The following is a 19,095-nucleotide window of genomic DNA, read 5'->3' as shown; positions in this document are numbered from 1 at the left end:
TTTCATTTTGGGATTCTTTTGCTCATCCACATGGGATTCAGAGCAGCCTCGAGAATACAGCTGGGAGTAACCGTCACTGCCGTAAAGGTCCTTTCATGATTGTAAAACACAGGAAAGCAGATCAAAGGGCCCAGGATTGTACTAATCTGCATGGTAGTATGGTTTTGCCCACCATGTGAACAGAGAGGATTTGAGAGTTCATCCACTTACAGGAAAACTTAAGAAACCTATCAACCCCATGCTGCTAGGTGTGGTCTGAGTCAGTCTTGGTTGTTGCATATAATGGAAGCGTGGTCCCAAAGCCTCTTTCCTGCGCATGAACACTGGACTGTACACATGCAACCCTTTGCCAGAAAAATCTTTAATCTCTTTACCTCACGAGAAGCAGAACTTATTGGACGGCTGTAGGGATGAATATGTTTAGAGTGCAAGCAGTAGGTTAATTAATTGATTGATTATTTGATAAAGTGTGCCGTTACTGTGACACTATATTCTGTTGTCACTCATAGCATGTTACTACCATCCGACCCGCTTTCCTCACTGACTCCTTGACTTAAGCTTTGGTTTGATTGTAGAGTATCGCTGTGTTCGTAAAAATGTTGAGATGAATGTTGTATCTCGATTCCAAAGTGTGCAACATAGTGCGAAAGCTTTGATTCTCAATGAGTAAGTAGAGGCGCTAATCCTTGGCAAAAAATGTGAATCTAGTTCATGATTCGCTTCACCCTTTCCGAGTTGGGTGGAAGAAGAAGAAGCAAGATGCTTCCATACGTTAGCTATTACAGGGGTTGCCTGTCGGATCGTATCCACATTCGGTTGCTCAGCCGCCCTCACCAAAACCCAGCGAGTATTTTGCCTAGCTTAGAACGTCAACAAGACGCACGTGTATTATGTCTGTTGCGTTCAGGGGGGCGGACAGCTCGGTGTCACAGAATTGTTACAGGCGATCATAACGATGAGAATTGAGTTTTAAATGTCCAATTATTGACTTTTCTGAGTCAAGTCATAATCTTTCGCGATGCATCTAATAACCTATTTTTTTCCCCACCCCTAGCTGAGATACTATGTAGTTATACGTCAGCTTAATAGTGAAAATCTTGCAAATGGCGGTGTTCATCAGTTAGTCAATGTCCACATCATTAGGTTGTTGAGCTGCCTGCTCGTGTTGCTTTGAGTGCCACTGCTAGCCTTATTAGCCCCGTTAGATTGAGCCGCGTTGAGAGCCCTACGGAGGCAACAGAAAGGCTCCCGATCTCACACACAGAACCTTTTTAAATGCTTTTTTGACTGAAAAGGAACGTTTATGCAAACTGCATTTGAAATTCAGTATTTTGTTCGCATTATATGAAGATAAGCTGTCAAAATCCTGTCCATAGCCTCTCACCACAACAAATCCTCATGACACATACAGTACTATACCAAATACTGTAGGACACAATACCATATGTTATAAAACAAAAACATCAAAGGAAAAACTGTGATGCAGGCTTTACAGCTCAACTGTTAATTAAATATATTGAAATTGCTTTAGCCCACTAATTTTAATGTAAGCCAATGGTAGCTGACCACAAAGAACCACGAACAGATTGCTGGGAGCAACACAGGAATTTATGAACTATTTTCCATAGACTGCATTCAGTTATCCAGTAACAATACTACAAATGTGGGTCTGTATTTCTGTTCTCCTCTGGGTGGATGTGGTCGTCGGTGGCATGCCAGTGCCCTGAATGTGACCTATAGTACAGCTTTGTACCAGCAGCATACTAATGTTGTACATTATTCCTGTACTGCCTCTTATTGTGACTGGAATTGAGATGTAACCATAACCCTCTGGGTCCGAATGTGTTTTAATGCTCGGGTTGTTCATATATTTTTTTGCTTTAAAGAGACACACCAAGACACCTTCTCTGTCCTTGATCATACCGTTTGCTAATATACAACACTGTAAAATGATGTTGAAAGGAGTGCTTAGTCAATGATCAACAATAAATGGTCCAAGCTTCTCAAATGTGAGGATTTTCTGCTTTTCCTCATCTTACATTACACTGAATATTTTGGGGTTTTGTACAGGTGGTCTGGGGAAAAAGGCAATTTAAGGACATCACCCTGGTCTATGGTGATGGGGCTTTTATTTTTTCTTTCACAATTTGTTTATGTTTTTATTGACGACAACAATTAATTCCAATTTCAATATTGTCAGATTAATCAATAACAAAAATTATTTCTAGTTTTAATGTTAAAGCTCGTACATCTTATGCAAATCCTTATTAGCTTAAAGTACATTTTTTTTCAAATATTTGCAACTTATTTGCACAATAGTACGGTCTTGCTTTTTGTTCAGTCTCAAGACTTCAGCTTGTTAAGTCAAATTTGTCTGATGCCAGTGAATGTTCAGCCTTTAGATGGCACTCTTTCTATTTCATTTAATGCACACTTTATATCCATCACCATGGTGCTCTCTTAATTATAGGTTTGGTTTCACCTTTGCCTTCATGGGTTTGTGGTTACTTAGAACTGACTGGTCCTGTTCGGCATCCAAAGGGTCCCTCAGGCCCGACATCCATAGCGCTTCCTTCAATTAGAAAATAGTTACTGCTTAGGTTTCAGGAATATGTTCCTTTTGCCCTACTCGTGTAACAGTTGACAAATGAGACGCAGTTCTTTGTAAAATTACAGGTTGTCGAAAGACGTCTGCAACCTTCAGGCCTTAAGGACTGTGAATGTCAAAAGGCACAGATGCATTTGAAGTCTCAATGAATACGCAGCTATCTGTCCTCTCTCAAGTCAATGCAACCTCTGAGGAATGGCCAGCTCACACGTGTGCTTGTTTCTATTTATCTGTGTTGGGGGTGAGGGGGGGGGGGGGTCTTCATTTGTGACCTGAATACCTCAGTGGGTGAGCGTTTGAATGTCCTCCAAATGTGCGTGTACGTCCTCTGTGTGTATGGGTGCGTTTTTTAGCTCTTGGCCGGGAGAATAAAATATTCATGGTGGCACGGTGGGATTGGCCGCTGAGCAAAGAGCGCGCTGACAGGGTAGAGCAGAGCACCGTGTGTTCAGAAGCATCTCTCTCTCTCTCTCTCTCTCTCTCTCTCTCTCTCTCTCTCTCTCTCTCTCTCTCTCTCTCTCTCTCTCTCCTTTCTCTTTATAAAGAGATGAGCGGAGGAAGAGGGAACGGACGAGTGCGACAGCGTTTCAGCTCACACAGCTTCCCTAACAGAGATAGCCGTCAAAGAAGGAACTGGCCGACGTCCTCGCTGCCTGTGCTTTGCCGATGTTTTAGTCTAAATGGATGAACCGAGCGAAGGGGAGCATGTGCTTACGGTACGTCTGGTCCCATCTGTGTGGTTTTACATTTGCATGCACAGAGCCCCTGGATCCTGTTCAAGTGTAGAACATGACAGTGTTATTGGTATAGTTGTGCTTTGTATTGGTTGGTGCTCTTCTACGGTAGAGTGCAGTGGTCTGTGCCGATGAATGGGGCAGGTGGTCGGTGCACAGAAGCTGTTGCCTCATGTGTCTTTTGAAATGGAAACGTTTCCTTTCTACTCTTTAATCGCCTTTGGGGAACAGGAAAGCGAGGAAACCGACGGAGACAGTTATGGCTGCTTGAAGGAGCGGGACAAGGAGAACAGGAAGGAAGAGAGGAGAGAGATGAGGAGTGTTGGGGAGAGGAGGGTGGAAAATGGGTCTGCCGAGGTAGCCGAATACAAAACAAGGTGCATTCTGTCAATAGAGACGACGTTTATGGACCGAAGTGAATTTAAAAGAAACGCTTGTTTCCATTCAGTCCAGATAACATTACAAAGGGGGACAGTTATTATTCTTAGAGTGGGAGAAATATGCAAAGGGGGACTGTTGGAATCAGAAGGAAAATATGTGTGAGGCAGAGAGAGGAGATGGTTTCCATCTTTGTGTTTGTCTGCAAAGTCTGTGAATGATTGGGAGTATTGACTACATCCAATGGAGACTATGATTAGTATCTGTTTGTTTTCTGCATGATGAGCAGTTTAAACTATATCTTCACTCTGGAGACATCAGAGACGAGTCACCAGCTTGTGACTGCCTCAGCCTTCTTAGTTTTGCCCTGTCCAAACATGGTGATGGACTCCAGGGAGGTAAATAATTGAATAGTTAGTCTGCGAAAGCTAAATGTTGCTGCCTGATCAAATTATTTAATTATTATCTGTGTTTACGTTCGTTATCTAGCTCCTGCAAAGCACCATGTATGTTTGTGTCTTCCTGAAAAGATTTCCCCAAATTACATAGTACTTGTGCATAATTTAATGTACATAATTTGGTTAGCAGCCATCTATAATAGATCTACTTGTCATTTTGTTTTCAGACATCATTTAATTGGTTGTATCATTTACCATTAATTGGCTGTAAATAAATGTCAATATTCTCATACGTAGTATGCAATTGTCCATTTTGGCAGCGTAAGACAGAGAGATCTTCAGTAATCTCGAGGGACAGGTCTCTCACTATGTAACACCTCTCTTACGTCAGTCTCCATCGATTGGATCGGGTCCCAGTAAAGCAAGGCTGGCAAGGAGCCAGGCCTGTTGGGTGGCTGCTTGTTTTATTCACTGTCTGGTTGGCGGAAGAGGCGTTTGGCAGCTGCGTGGTTAGAATTACTCCCACGCGAGCTTACTAACAGAAGAGAGGTCAACCGTCATGTTGTCAATGAATAAGAAAATTACTTTGAAGTGTAAAAGATGCAACGATGAAGCGATTAGTCGATCGGCAGAAAATACATTGGCAACTACTTTTTTTTTTTTTTATCAATTAATCATTTAAGTCAACAATGTCAAACATTTTCTGATTCCAGCCGCTCACTTATTCATTTCAATAAGGTACAAAAAATAAACATCTATGAGTTATGAGTAAATCAGCCAAATGTTCCCCTTTCAACCAATTTTGACCTCTAGTAGTGCCTTCTGTCTGTGAGTGGGTCACATTATACTCACGCATACACATGCATGCACGAGTGTGACATGACACACATTCCTGTCAATGGTGTCATGCTATCCCACTGATCTACAGGTGCCCTTTCTAAGACTGCTTTCTAATAAACAAGCATGTAAATGAGGCTGTCCTTCACCAAATCAAGTTTGAGTCGAGTAACTCTCAACATACGATAAGTTGATTTAATCGACGGATCTGTAAAACTGAGTTTCTCCAACAAAAAATCACACAATGACATGAACTGTGACATGAAAAGTTTTATTCAACTCTAACTCTAAAGTAATTACTGAAGCTGTACGTGAATAATATTTTAAGGTATTGTAAAACAAAATTATATGATACAACACAACAAAGTCCATAGTGTTATTCATATCTTGATGACAAACACCTCTGTATACATACATTACCAGCATTTCCTAACAAGCCTATCATGAGCGTGGACATGTCCATTTATTAATGTGGATGGTATTACAACATTCATCGTGTACTTGGGAAATCCTCGTATAAAGTTCAATGTTGAGTTCAGATGGAGTGTTTTCTTTGCTATTGGATGAACACATGGTAAGCCTTGTTTACTCTTAAACCTTCATGTAAGTAAGTAAGTAAGATTTATTTATAAAGCGCTTTTTACAGACATAAGTCACAAAGTGCTTAACAGGGGCAGAATTTCAAACATAAACAACACAATGTGACCATATAAGGGCCAATAATATACATACACACAGAAAGTACAAAATTAAAACATGGTTAAAAGCAAAATTAAACCATGTGAACCATAAATCACCCTCCTGCATAATTCCCTATGTTGATTGTGCCACCTCTGCTGGTATTATTATTATTATTATCCTCATACACTGACATACACGATTACAGTTATGCTTTTTACAGCCCTTTATGATTTCCTTTATGGATACAGCATGGACAATAAAGTAGATAGTGGAACATTTATATTTTTTAATTAATATTATTGAATTTTTTTTTTGTTCTGTCTAGAACATAATAGGTCTCTATCCTTATTAGCAACTTTATTACTTATTGAGCGAGTCTTTGTCTCTGATGAGCAGTTTTGGGGGTTTGATGGGATGCTGCCACTTAATTTGCTGCCACTTAAGTATTTCCTCAGTGACCCACTTCAAAGCTATACAATTAAACAACAAATAAACAGCATTTTAATCACCTAGTCTTCACAGTTACTTTTTAAATCAAACTACAAACTTTTGCAGCAACATTTCAAGTCTAGGTGGTGAGCGTTTCATGCTCAAAATACTTTTTGTGGAGTATAACTGTAAAACTAAGAGCAACCGGGATCATTTTTGGCCCTTATTATGGTACAAGTTCAACTTCATATTGTTCTTTGCTGAATGATCTGGTTGGGAGCAGGTAAGTTAGGGTTATTGCAGTCATCTGACGACAGACAAGAGGCTATATTTCTGAGGTTCTGGTGTAGCCAGCAGATATCTGGGCCAAGACTTCCTTTTCCATGCCCTGCTCATTGTTTACAGTCCAATTAGCAACTTGAGATGCAAGACTAGAGTCGGAGTTGAGAGACGGCGTGTAGCTGGCAGTTTACATGCTGATTTTAAACCAATATAAAGCAAAATCATCATCAGGCGATGGCCGGTGGGTTCTGCCTTTGCATTTCAGTCAATGTATTCCACCTCTCTTGCGCTCCATGTGGACTGTTTACCTGTATTCAATCACAGCCTGAAGGAACATAATACTACACGGTATACAAATGGAAACCGGCACGCTTCTGATACCTAAATCTTGTCTAGTTGCCTAAAACAATTGGCCTCAAAAAACCAGATTCTGCATATGAATGCATATAATCTGTTTTTAGGGTGTAATTTGCAAAAATCACATGGCATGATAATTGCGAATACACTTTACTTCATGATTTGATTGTGTTGTCTTGGCAGGTCTCCTGCTGGTATTGCCTACCTCTCTTTTGATTGTTATCTCAAGTGTTTTGAGAAAAGCCAGGCAGGGCTTATCACGCACCAGACTCCATGCATGCTTTCACTTCCGAACTCAGACTAGAGGTGACGTGATGTTCCCTGGTGACAATCAAGGGGCTTGTGATCGGAATTCCCCACCGTGGTAGACATCTGTTTTACCAGTGGTAGTTGTAGCAGAATGTAGCGCATCCCACGAGTAATGTTTCTGTTGTGTGGCAGCACACATGTCTCAGTGGACAGACCAGGAGACATTGTGCTCATATTTACGCTACAGCGTTTTTCTAGATTGAGATCATGGTTCCATTTGTTTCCATCTATCTTTGTATCTGGATTTTATTGTGCAGTCTACTGTTGTATTGATCCAGATCTACTCTGCTAATCACTCATTAGTTTCAGGCATATTTAAAACAAACACTATAGTATACTATTGGTCATTACTAGACACCCTCTGGATCCACACTGGACAGAAAGCAGTGCTAGGCCCACAGTCTGGCTGTGTAGATGTGGCCAGAGATGCATCTGCCTTTCGTCAACAACATCTATTAATGTCGCCAGATAGTGTCTTTTCTTACCCAGCTGGCAATTCTTCTGCCCTCCCCACTGGCACTGCTCCTGTAGCCCAACCACAGCTGTGCTTTGTTGGCATAATGGCCAATTGCCTCCCTGGCCTGGGGACTGTGGGTGATAGACTAGGAGTTTATTTTGGACAAAGCTATGTGACAGGTTGCATCATGTTTTCTTAAATTGTACAAAGCAATGTGGGGTTGAGGGCACAACAGACTTTTTACATGTGCACACACTCCGCTAAACAGGCATGCATAGAGTACATGATAATGGGATGTAAACCGGTGTTTATACAGTGAAATAAACAGATTTGTAGAAGTGGCATTTTAAGAAGCTTAAGAAAAAGACTCATGAAGCAGGAATATGTTCACACCAGCTTTGTGTGCGGTGCTTGTAAACATTGGTACATGTGATTCTGGCAGATTGGGAAACTAGAACTGTGGCTGGTAGCCAAAAACTGTTCAAAAAGTTACTCCATTAAATGATTTTACTTAAGTTTACTCTATATTTTATTTTTTTTAAAACAATTCTGTGAAAAGAAAGTGTTTTTTAAACAAATATCAAGAGTTTTATTCTTGTTTAATCTTTGTTTTACATTTTCAGCAAATTGAAAGGCTTTTAATTAAAAGTAATTACACAATACGGAATTGTAATCTCGGAAAATGTAATCTCTAAATGTGTCAGCTAGTATGACTGACACAAATGACCATGAGGAACCAGTCCAGTTTTAGTCACCCTTGGTCAGTTTTACACGCCCTTGGTGTGCCGTAGTTGGGGGGGGGGGGGGGGGGGGGGGGGGGGGGGAACTCCAGTAACTAGAGATAGATTAATTTCTCTCGGCTCTCCTCCCTGCAGCTGAATTATTACCGCTCCTCGTGAAGGCACCGTCAGAGAGCAACACGGCTCATTATCATGCAAATCCACTAGCAACTGGGAAACATGGGAACACAAGTGCACACGCAGACACAATCACAGATGGCATCATTCATCCTACGTAGGGTTCTAACAGGAGAATGATTATGGTAATGTATGTGTGAATCTGAATGTCACTGACATATCCATAGTAGGAAGCTGGTAATGAAACAGGGAAAGCAGGAGATAGAGTGTGTTTCCTTCTATCAGAATGAAACTTCAGTGAGGTGGGTGTCGGGAGGTCATGTTGGGGCTGAGACACATACAAGGCCCTGATATTGTCCACGTATCCCGTGTCTTTTCAGCATGCGGCTGTCATCGTCTTTTTTTTGTTTCCACACTCTCCTGCTTGGCAGCAGTGCCTCTCTGCGATTGGTTGAAGGAACTGAAAGGTTCATCCAATTGGGGGATTGTGTTGCATCAAAGAGTTTGTACACAAGGCAGGAGACCAGCACATTTGCAGTTGTTGCGGCGCGTCTCTGATCATGTTATATGACCTATGTAGAAGACTGAATGTTGGATATTTAAAAAACTAATCGTAGAAGTGTATATTTTGTATCACTTTAGGCTCAGTTGAAATACGCAGGAATTAATTTTATATTGTATTTTGCAACTTGCCCCAACCGGTTATTGAAATATAAGCTGTCCAAAAACCTGGACTAAAAGAAACCATAAGATAGGATCCTTACTATCGGCCATAACTGTCACAAACATGTTATTTATCTCTAATTCAGGCTGATCTTATCAGCACTGGCTGTCCGACCCACCATTGGCTCACTGCCACCCTGTAGTGTTTATCGACCTTATACGAATGTGTGTCTAAAATAAGCGTTTCCTTCCTGGTCTCAATACATCATGCCTAGTGTAAAGACACTGATCACGGAGCACAGCTGGCTAGACTTCTATTGATTCTCTCCGTGTGGTCTTAGAGAACAGCTGGAAGTATTACAGTTTTCAGAGGTTTGGAATTTGGGGGGGATGATTAAGTTCAGTATTTGCCACACATGCAGCAGTAATTGGAGACAGTGGCTGCCAAAAATATTCTGGCACTTAAAGTCCCAGTGAAGCGGAAGTTAGAGGAACTGAAGCTTCTGTACTTTTACATATTTCACAGTGAAACGGATGACCAGTGTGCAGTTACTAGTGAGAGTTAAATCAAATCCCTCACATTTGATTGGACCTCTGACCAGTGGGCAGATTTAGTGTTTACGCACACACACACACACACACACACACACACACACACACACACACACACACACACACACACACACACACACACCCCTCCCTTACCTGTTGTCAGATAAGGAGGATGACAATGGAGAGATGAAATGGAAAGTTTGTTGATTTTCAACTGCAGCGCAGGTAGTACATTCAGTCTCCCTCCATGCCGCCAGGCACCACCCAAACTTCCTGCTCACCCGCTGGCAAAACCCCGCCGTGCGTTTCACATGTACTATTTGTGCTGTAGAGATGCAGAGCCAGTTAAAAAAACATTTAAAACAAATTTCTTCTCAAATGTTGAGATTAACCTTGTACTTCTTATGGTTAAGGCTGCGGTTGAGGGATGAGTGTCCTCACAATATAGCAATTGTATGTGTGTCTAGGTGCTGTAAGTGTAGTTTGAAGGCACTGTAATTTGATAAAGAATATTAGTAATATGCACCTTTGCCGTCATGCCTCCTGACAGATTTATGTCTCCTCTAATTGGATCTTTCCATGGCATTGATATCAGGCTAATTATTTTCACTAAGGTCATAACCTCTTTTTTTAATGAGTGTAGCCGGCCTCTTGAAATTCGACCTTTTGTGGAATGGACCAAATGAATATACTTTCCAATACAAACTAATTGGTTTGTGAAAAATAACACGTATATAAACCCTCATGAAGTGCCAATGATACCTTTCTGCATTAAACTGAACTTCAAGTTATTAAAGTAAACCACCAGAGGTTAATCTGCTGGATGAACTACGCTGTTATCAATCTGCTGAATCGAACTGCTTTGTCAGAGGATGTAGCCTAATTGTGTTCTGGACTATATTTCAAACAAGAGATGAATCATCACATTAATCAATAACACTGAATTATATTGTCCTCCATGATGATGTTTAAAAGGAGTGGAAACGGGCTGCTGGTGTTGGCCATCTGTAAAAAAATAAAGCACTTTGTTTTCTTTACTGCAACACATAAACCCACAGCTATGGAGGGATTTTCAATTGGGTAGGAAGCCCTGCCTTCATATCGCTCCACAAAACAGACAGGGCGATTAACATATTTGGAGTGTTTAAGGAAACGTAAGGATCTCTCCATGCTGTGTTGTTCCCACCAGTCTTATCACAGCTGAGCCACTCGGCTTAATGGAAAACCTTCAGTCTGATAGAGGGAGTTCCCACACGTCCTGGAAAACCTGGAAAACAGTTGACCAATTTTCCCTTCACAGAAAACACGTGGAAAATGAGAGAAAAGGTCAAATGTGCTGAAAAACGTTCTTCTATTTTTAAATGAACTACTAGGCTATCCCCCCCATGGATAACATTGCCATCTGAAAGGGCTGACTTATGATCAAGTTCATATTTTCATATTCATAACATTGAAATGTGTTCATGGACGAGAGTCCTGCGAGCGCATGTCATGTCACAGGGTAACGCATGCATGTTAGATGACATTGCAAGTAAAATGTCCAAAACTCTGAATAATGTAAGTTACATTATCCTTCAAATGTAAATATTAAATTGTTATTATAGTATTTTTAGATCCTACATCTGTCAGTCCTGTTCATCAACTTTGATTGCTTTGTGATGACAGTATATTGGACTCAAGCTGAGTTTTGATATATTTTCATGTCATTGTTCCTAACATTGTGCTCCATTGAGCGATGAGAGGTCTTGTTGAATGTCTGATGTGTCTCTTATTATCTTTTTATATTCCTTCTGTCTCTTATGCTCACTCTCTCTCCTCCTGTCGTTCTCAGGGTCTAGATGAGGAGGCATTAGTTGACCATGGGAAGTCCAGCTTCACCACTCAAACAAACTATGAAAGGGAAGATTTGGAAAGTAAGTTTAAAGCTGCCAAGACTGAAATATTTTTCCTGTCACGAATGTGCTTTTTTTTTTTTAATTGATGGTAAGGGTTGGTGCCTAAGCCTGCACATGTAAAGGTGAAACGATTGTTGCCTTTTCTACTTCTATTAAATTAATGCTTTATTTTATTTTCATTCATTCACTTGCTGCTGGTCACTTTAAGTCTGATATAATTGTATATTATTATATATGTTTATCGACCATTTGATTAGATGATGAATCAGTGAATATCGTAAAATAATTATATAATATAATAATTAAGTGTTGATGCTGTTCACATGTAGAGAACGTAGCAGCACAATATCTCCCTCAGCCCACTGCTCTTTCTTTATGTGGGTGCACCACACTTCATATCCTCCATCCTCTATTCAATAATATCTCTATTTATCCCATTCTCCCCTTTTGTGACACCCCTGGAGCCCTCTGCTCTCTGTCCGGCTACGCTGTTTATTTTCACTCCATTCTCTCTCTCTCTCTCTCTCTCTCTCTCTTTCTCTCTCTTTCTCTCTTCTCTCTCTCTCTCTTCTCTCTCTCTCCATCCACCCATCGCTGTTTCTCCTCCATCTGTTCGGCTCATGTGTACTGTATGTCACTTATGCCTTGAGTGCTGCATCTTGGTTTCATTCCTTCTGGGTTCCCTTCTCAAATCAAAGAGAGATGACTCATCTGTGAAAAACAAGTATTGGCAGAGAATGTAGGGCAAAAATAGGGCGTTTGCATTTCAGAACACAGTTTCTGTGTGGCAGTAATAATAATGAGGGGAAGTAAACATTTGGGAGAAAGCAGAGGGGTGAAAAATGTGAATGTTGTACTCTGGTTTCCTTCAAGTCGATTGTCATGAGAACTAGAAAGAAATGGAAATAGGTTCTCTGTCTTGGGCCTAACATCTTAGCGTGTCTGTCTTTTACTTCAGTTGTAACAGACTGGGACAGTGACACTGTTCTTGTAGGCTTAAAGTGTCCGTTTTACAATGTAGCCTTGGATTTTGAAATTGAATTTAGTCTATTGCATTTGGAATTCCATTCATATTGCTGTCCTCTGGGAAGAATCTGACATAGTGCTTGCTTTCATTAGCTATACCAAATCATCTGTGTGTGATGGGCAAGAAATAGACGGGAGGCTTCAGGTTTTACAGTAGAACACCTTCCATCAGTGGTTCTACTTCAAATAACATGAAATGTTTTTTTCTCTCTTTACCACGTAATTAGTGGTATTCAGATTGCATAATACTGAGATGTAACTGAAACTGTTTTATGCTATTTAACCTTTATTTTGTTTACAAGATTTCTTTCCTGCTTTCTTTTCTTGTCCAAATTGTGTGAAAGTGGGTGTAGAGTAAAAGGTGTCTTACTGGTGTTGCAATTTCCTTCTCCCCAGGCCACAGAGCGGTGTACGTAGGCGTCCATGTTCCTCTTGGAAGGGAGAGCAAAAGAAGACATCGCCACCGAGGACACAAACATCACCGAAAGAAGAAAGAGAGAGACTTTGAGGAGGGGAAGGAAGATGGCCGGGAATCCCCCACATATGGTTGGAAACACTCCTCCTAAATGTCCCCATTTACGACCAAACCACACTCTATTTCTCTCTCTAAATCCTTGTCTCTACTGAGTTTCTGTCAGTCAGTACTCTACCTTGCAGTTAATGTCTACGTTTAGAGCCTTCAACTGTGTTTATTCATACATGCACAGGACTCTCCTCAGACAATAAACAGAAACCCTAACAATCCACAATGGATAGACCTAGCTTCCATTTGGCATACTTTTTCAATTTCTTTTTCCATTGTGTTTATTTCACAGCACACTAACTGCTAACTGTATAAATGTTCTTTGTAAATAGTTATAAAGCTGTGATTTGCCTGCCCTTAATGGCCATAGTCATGGGGTTGTAATGCAATATGAATGCTTTAAGACATCTTCATTTAAAACACACAAAAAGCAGAAAGCTGCTCAACAATGTACAGTTTCCCAGGTTATAGAACCACTCTGCTTTAGCCTTCTGTTTCTCACCATCTTTCAAATGGCTCTGAACAAAACATTCAGCTCTAAAAGGCATTAAAGGCCACTGTGAACGGGCCTCTGACACTGATTGAAGGCAGTGACATTTTAAGTGATCCGTGCGTGCGTTTGTGTGAGAAATTGGTGCATCACCTCAACTGCAAGACTTGTGCGCACCCAAACAATGCTGTGAACTCCTCTGGGTTATCTAGGGCATTTCTCATTTCCCCTGTTTGTACGTCCCCAATTCCTTTCCTCGCCTCTTCTTCTTGCTTTTTAGTCCCACTCACGGGATATGGGAGCGGGGACGAGGAAAGGAATTGAGGATGCATCAGCTGTCCATTGTATCTTATGCATAGCATAACAGTGTTCATGACAATTTATATATTTACTATTAATGAATTTACTTTTTTTTTTAAACACACTTTTATGTCACGATTAGAGCAGTGGAATTGTATTTACTGTAGCCTATTTTTAAGATAAAAACAAGTAATATCAAGGTGAACTGTCATTAAGGAATGCTGTTAGAACGGCACCTTACGAGGCGCGACACAAACGGTTGATCGTAATTACAGCTTATGAATACAGAAAGAACAGTTACATTTGTAAAAACCTGCCACGGTTTGAGACTATTTCCAGCTGTGTGTCACACCTGTTTTATACGTCACGGGTGCTGAAAACACTTCCACCAAGGATACACCGGTGTTTCCTCACTTACAGCTCCTCCGGCAAAGTATCTGTCCCGTTTTTGCTCCCAGTCGTTCCATCTCTGCCTCCCTGCGGCGCTTAGTCTTATAATCTGCTTTATCGATTTCCGTTTTCTCTCTCTGGTTCCAGATATCCTGATATCTGCCCTCTAATTTAATCAGACATGAATAGAAAATTGCTGTAAAGCTTGCAGGTTTTCATTATGCTCTCTCGCACACTTTCTCAGCATCAGGCCTGCAGATGTATTCCTTCTTACGTAGTATAATGAAAGCAAAACAATTCTGTTTCATCCTACTACCATTTCCTTTTATTATGCTAAGATTCAATTCCTGTTTCCACTTGTAGATGCTCTGTGGAGTTGGACCATATTTATGTTTATGTTCAGCATTACATAAAATGTATTGTGTGTCTCCTTGAGCTCTATTTCTTTACTCACCAAACATTTCCAAAGCAGAACATTGTGGAACATGCATTGTTAACACCCATGTTTACTAGCCTGCAGTCTTCATCCTCCCCGCCTTTACTGGCACATTGCTGCATTTCTTGGCACATTACAGCCACCTGCAGATCGGTGGAAAAGTGTGAAACCGTTGGCAGGACTGTGCATGTAATGTGCGAACAAAGGTCAAAAACTCCACGTTACCTTTTTTAATAACAGCTAATCCCTGAAGAGTTTTACTGTTGTTATTACTGTAAACATTGTAAATGTGACCTTTTCCCTTTGCGCAGACACACCATCCCAGCGGGTTCAGTTCATCCTGGGTACAGAGGACGATGACCTGGAGCACGTCCCCCACGACCTCTTCACTGAGCTGGACGAGCTCTCCTTCAGACAAGGCGGTGCCACTGAATGGAAGGAGACGGCCAGGTCAGAAAGAAAGCAACTCGAGGCACAAAACCGTGTGACAACAACCGCATAAAGTGAAAGCAATGCAGAAAGATGGACCTTTTCAAACTTAGCATCAAAATTTTAAATGGGCCCCTTTTGTATTTCCTGTTGCAATGCTTGTTCATGCAATATCTGACAGGAAGTAAACTTGGACCAAAGCTGTTGCCCTAGCAAGCTTTATAGATCTGTTGGCTTTTTGTACAGACATTCGTTTTCAGAATTCTTTTGATGCATCTGTACGAAAGTTTTGTAGCATAACTAAATTATTGGTTGGAAACCCTGATTATGTATCATGATCATGGTTATTAGTCACTATCAGCCTCGGTGGCTACATTTACACGACATGTGCACATTACTGTGAACATTTTTAATACCATAAATAAGGCCGTCTCCATTGCAGATCTGAAGAGACCCAGACTCGGCTCACGCTCAACCTCAGGGTCATTTTACTCAGAGCTAAATTATAATTGTGACTTAACTTGCATTCGGAGATCTTTCCCTCTCTTATAATACTTTAATATGTAAATTTGTTTGCTTGATTATAGTTAGTGGATTCACAAACAGTTTTGTATCCGTGTGTGTTGTGCTCTTGGTGTTTACCTACAGGTGGTTGAAGTTTGAAGAGGACGTGGAAGACGGCGGGGAGAGGTGGAGTAAGCCCTACGTGGCCACATTGTCACTACACAGCTTGTTTGAGCTGCGTAGCTGCATACTCAACGGCACAGTCATGCTGGATATGAGGGCCAACAGTATCGAGGAAATCGCGGGTACATTTTTCAATACTCATTGAAAGATGCATGACATATTCACACCATTGCTTCTGTAGCCATGTGGTGACTAGTATGAGAAAAACAATACAAATAACTTTCCGTCACTATAGTAATATAACATTCAGTGGTCCGTATCTTGCTGTGTGTTTACGTCCCTGTCTTTGTACGACTCAGACATGCTGATAGACAGCATGGTGGCATCGGGCCAGCTGAAGGAGGACTTGCGCCACAACGTCCGGGAAGCCATGCTGAAGAAACACCACCACCAGAACGAGAGAAAACTCAGCAACCGCATCCCTCTGGTGCGCTCCTTCGCTGACATAGGCAAGAAACATTCTGACCCGCTCTTGCTTGAAAGAAATGGTGAGATCCAACAACGCACTCGCATTTCTTTTTCCTCCACATTTTCCACCGCTGGGTGGAACTATACCTAAAAATCCACTGTTCAAATCCCCCAATGCCATCGTAGAAGGTGGATGGTAAAAGTGAGTAAAATCTAGAGAGTGATCTCAGTCGGCCCCAAAAATGAAAGAGAAGTCTGGGTGCTATACTGACTGTGCTAACCTGTATTGCTGGCCTGGCTCTGGGTTTTGAATTAATGATTGTTTTCACTCCAAAGGTTGACACTCAGGAAATATTGCTTCACCTGCAACTGGAGTCAGCATTGTGTGTTTTTTGTTTTTTTACTGGGCATGGCCGCAGTGGTGTTGATGTGTGGTGTGCATTTTAAGATCCTGTGATTTCTAAGAATGAAAGAAATGTCACATTCTCCACCTCCGTGCCTGTGGTTCTTGTTGGGCTTGCATTTTTAATCTCATTAAAAACGCAAATGTCAAAGGTCAAAAATTCATATGTCACATTGATGGCTGGTGATGATGTATGTCTTGTGTCAGATGAGTATGTACGGTGTAGGGTTTATGACTGGTCTGTTGTGGTAGAGCACACGTTTGCTTTCTGTGCACTCACATCGCGCTAACTCATCCTCTCCTGCATGCACGTCTCTCTGAACTCCGAGTTTCGCCTCACCTCCGACGTGTCGTATGATCCGTTTGTTTGGAGTTGAATGGGACGAGCTGTTTGGCCCTCGCAGACCCTCCCACGTGCCTCACTGAATCATTCTTAGTGTCTTCTGCTCACAGCCATGCTTTCCGCTCAAGCACGATTCTCTCTTAACTACACCTCCTGCTGCCCACCCCTTCTGGCTGTGTCTCCTCCAGATACCACCTCTGTGATGTACTCCGACTTCACATGTTTTTCCTCTCTGCTCCATCCCTTATTCCTTTTCCTCCTCCTATCCCCCTGTCTGCCATTGTCTCCTCTGTTAGGAGAGGGCCTGTCCTCTTCACATCTCTCTCTCCACAAGGCAGGGGCAGCCTCCTCTGTCTCCAACCTCTCCCAGAGACGAGAGTCCAGGGTCTCCGTCCTGCTCAACCATCTCCTGCCCTCTTCTTCTTCCTCCAACACTGGGCACGCCCCAGGCCCTCCGCTCCTTGCCACCCCTCAAAATACCCCATCTGCCATCCGCCACTCCTTTCAAACCCACGGCACAGGCCTTGGCCCTCAAGGCATCCCCGAAGTGGTGGTATCGCCTCCCGAGGACGACGACCCACAAAACTCTGCAGAAGAAGAGGCCTCATCACCGGAGTTCAGCCGGCGAGCATCCTCGGCATCCCAGGGCTTCGAGCTGATGCCCTTAGAAGGCAAATATCTGTGTAGCCTGCTAGTGTGAGTCACGGCTTGAACAGAGAACACTAGCACTAGCATGAAAGCTCTGCTCCTTGTTTAAGGGACAGTTCACTCCAAAATTAAAAATGCACATTTTTCCTCTTACCTGTTGTGCTATTTGTGAATACACATTGTTTTGGTGTACGTTGCCCAAATATTAGACATCTCTACGGCTGATATCTCTAAAACTAGACAACTCGCACCAAAATAATCCAGATTGATAAATAGCAGGTAAGAGGGAAAACATGTCTTTTTGACTTTGGGTTGAACTGTCCCTTTAACTTCCAACCCTGCGGCCATCTCATCAATAACAAGCAAGGCTCACTCACTAAGACACTTTTCCCTTTTATCCACTGTTTTTGACACTTCTCTCTGCCATGATTCTCGCTTCTCTCGCTTCTCTGTTTGCATCTATTCCACTGACCCATTCTTTTCTACTAATATCTCTCGTTCTCTGTGCTCTCCAAACTCTTTACTTGTTTTTTCCATTCAAACTTCTCTCTCTTAACACATTTTCAAGACATTCCTCAGAGTCTATGACTTGCTTGGCCCTGTCCCCATTCACACCCCCGACATTGTCGTTGCAAGGCTGCCTTCCAAATTGTCTTGGTCTGTCTCTCTCCCCTCCTGCATCATGATATGTTTTATTGCCACATCTAGCCCCCCCCCCCCCCCCCCCCCCCCCATCTCTTTTATGTCAGTCAATGCATTTCACGTAAGACCTGTTAGAAGGGATGTCCCGATCATTTTTACTTTTTGTCAAATTCACTATTTTCTCACTTTTTGTGTTTCATTTAATCTTGGGTATCTGTAATACGTATCATATGTATAGGATAGGTGCATTGTATGGTTTCCCAATACGAACTTAACCTCAAGGAGGCCTATGTTCAAATCAGTAAAGCCAACCCAGACAGGTTAAACAGCTTGATATCTTCACCAAGAAAATGTCACCTGCATCAGTGCTTTCCTGTTATAGTTTCCCACAGAATTTAAAGCAACAACAAAGAACTTTTTGTGTGGATTTTGGCGACACCTGTGGACAAAAGCGGTAGTGCTTACATGAGCATCAACGCCTTTTGTTGTAAAGGTCTTGATCTGGCTAGCATGGGCATTTGTTTTGCATGTGAGTGAAAGAAAGACTCAATGTATTTAGTGAAAAACACAGATATATTTTATACCAGTCTAGAAAGAAAAGGGCCAATTCTGGATCGGTTTTAAAACCTTTCAAATCCCATAATTCAAATCTATTTGTTAAATGATCGACCAAGTTTCAATATTGTTTTCGGCCGTGCTCTCTCACTGTCCCTTTTTATTTAAATTTATATTTTGTCTTGTCAATTATTTTCTTTTTCTCTTTGCTGATCCTGCTCCAGTATCAGCCATAACCACAATATATAATGTAAAAATGGAATAGATTTGCAGAGCATCTCTATATTCCTACAACATGAACATTCAAATGCATTTTTGAGGTGCACCTGCAAAATATAACAGTACATAACCCAAAGCTTTTACTTGTACACATTCTCT

The 19,095-nt window shown here is 41.6% G+C and overlaps 1 protein-coding gene across 11 annotated transcripts in view; it reads left to right on the top strand.

Annotated features, from left to right (window-relative positions):
* LOC137872788 (sodium bicarbonate cotransporter 3-like) overlaps positions 1–19,095 on the top strand; it is a 40,485-nt gene that overhangs the window by 2,477 nt on the left and 18,913 nt on the right. For 7 of the 11 annotated variants that reach the window (XM_068711230.1, XM_068711228.1, XM_068711224.1 and 4 more), the window contains exons 2-7: positions 11,374–11,455; positions 12,860–13,009; positions 14,914–15,052; positions 15,680–15,840; positions 16,018–16,206; positions 17,169–17,543. In XM_068711230.1, the coding sequence (XP_068567331.1) occupies positions 11,374–11,455; positions 12,860–13,009; positions 14,914–15,052; positions 15,680–15,840; positions 16,018–16,206; positions 17,169–17,543 (1,096 nt within the window). Of the gene's footprint in view, positions 1–3,153; positions 3,325–11,373; positions 11,456–12,859; positions 13,010–14,913; positions 15,053–15,679; positions 15,841–16,017; positions 16,207–16,288; positions 17,544–19,095 lie in introns of those variants that run through there. The other 4 variants (XM_068711225.1, XM_068711229.1, XM_068711233.1 and 1 more) reach the window with 4 other exon arrangements.

This window comes from Cebidichthys violaceus, unplaced genomic scaffold (assembly GCF_023349555.1).
Source record: "Cebidichthys violaceus isolate CVI_PGR_0920_01 unplaced genomic scaffold, fCebVio1.0.p SCAF_16, whole genome shotgun sequence".
NCBI classification, from domain to species: domain Eukaryota; kingdom Metazoa; phylum Chordata; class Actinopteri; order Perciformes; family Stichaeidae; genus Cebidichthys; species Cebidichthys violaceus.
Note: the sequence above shows the minus strand (reverse complement) of the source record. Positions and strands in the feature narration are given on the sequence as shown.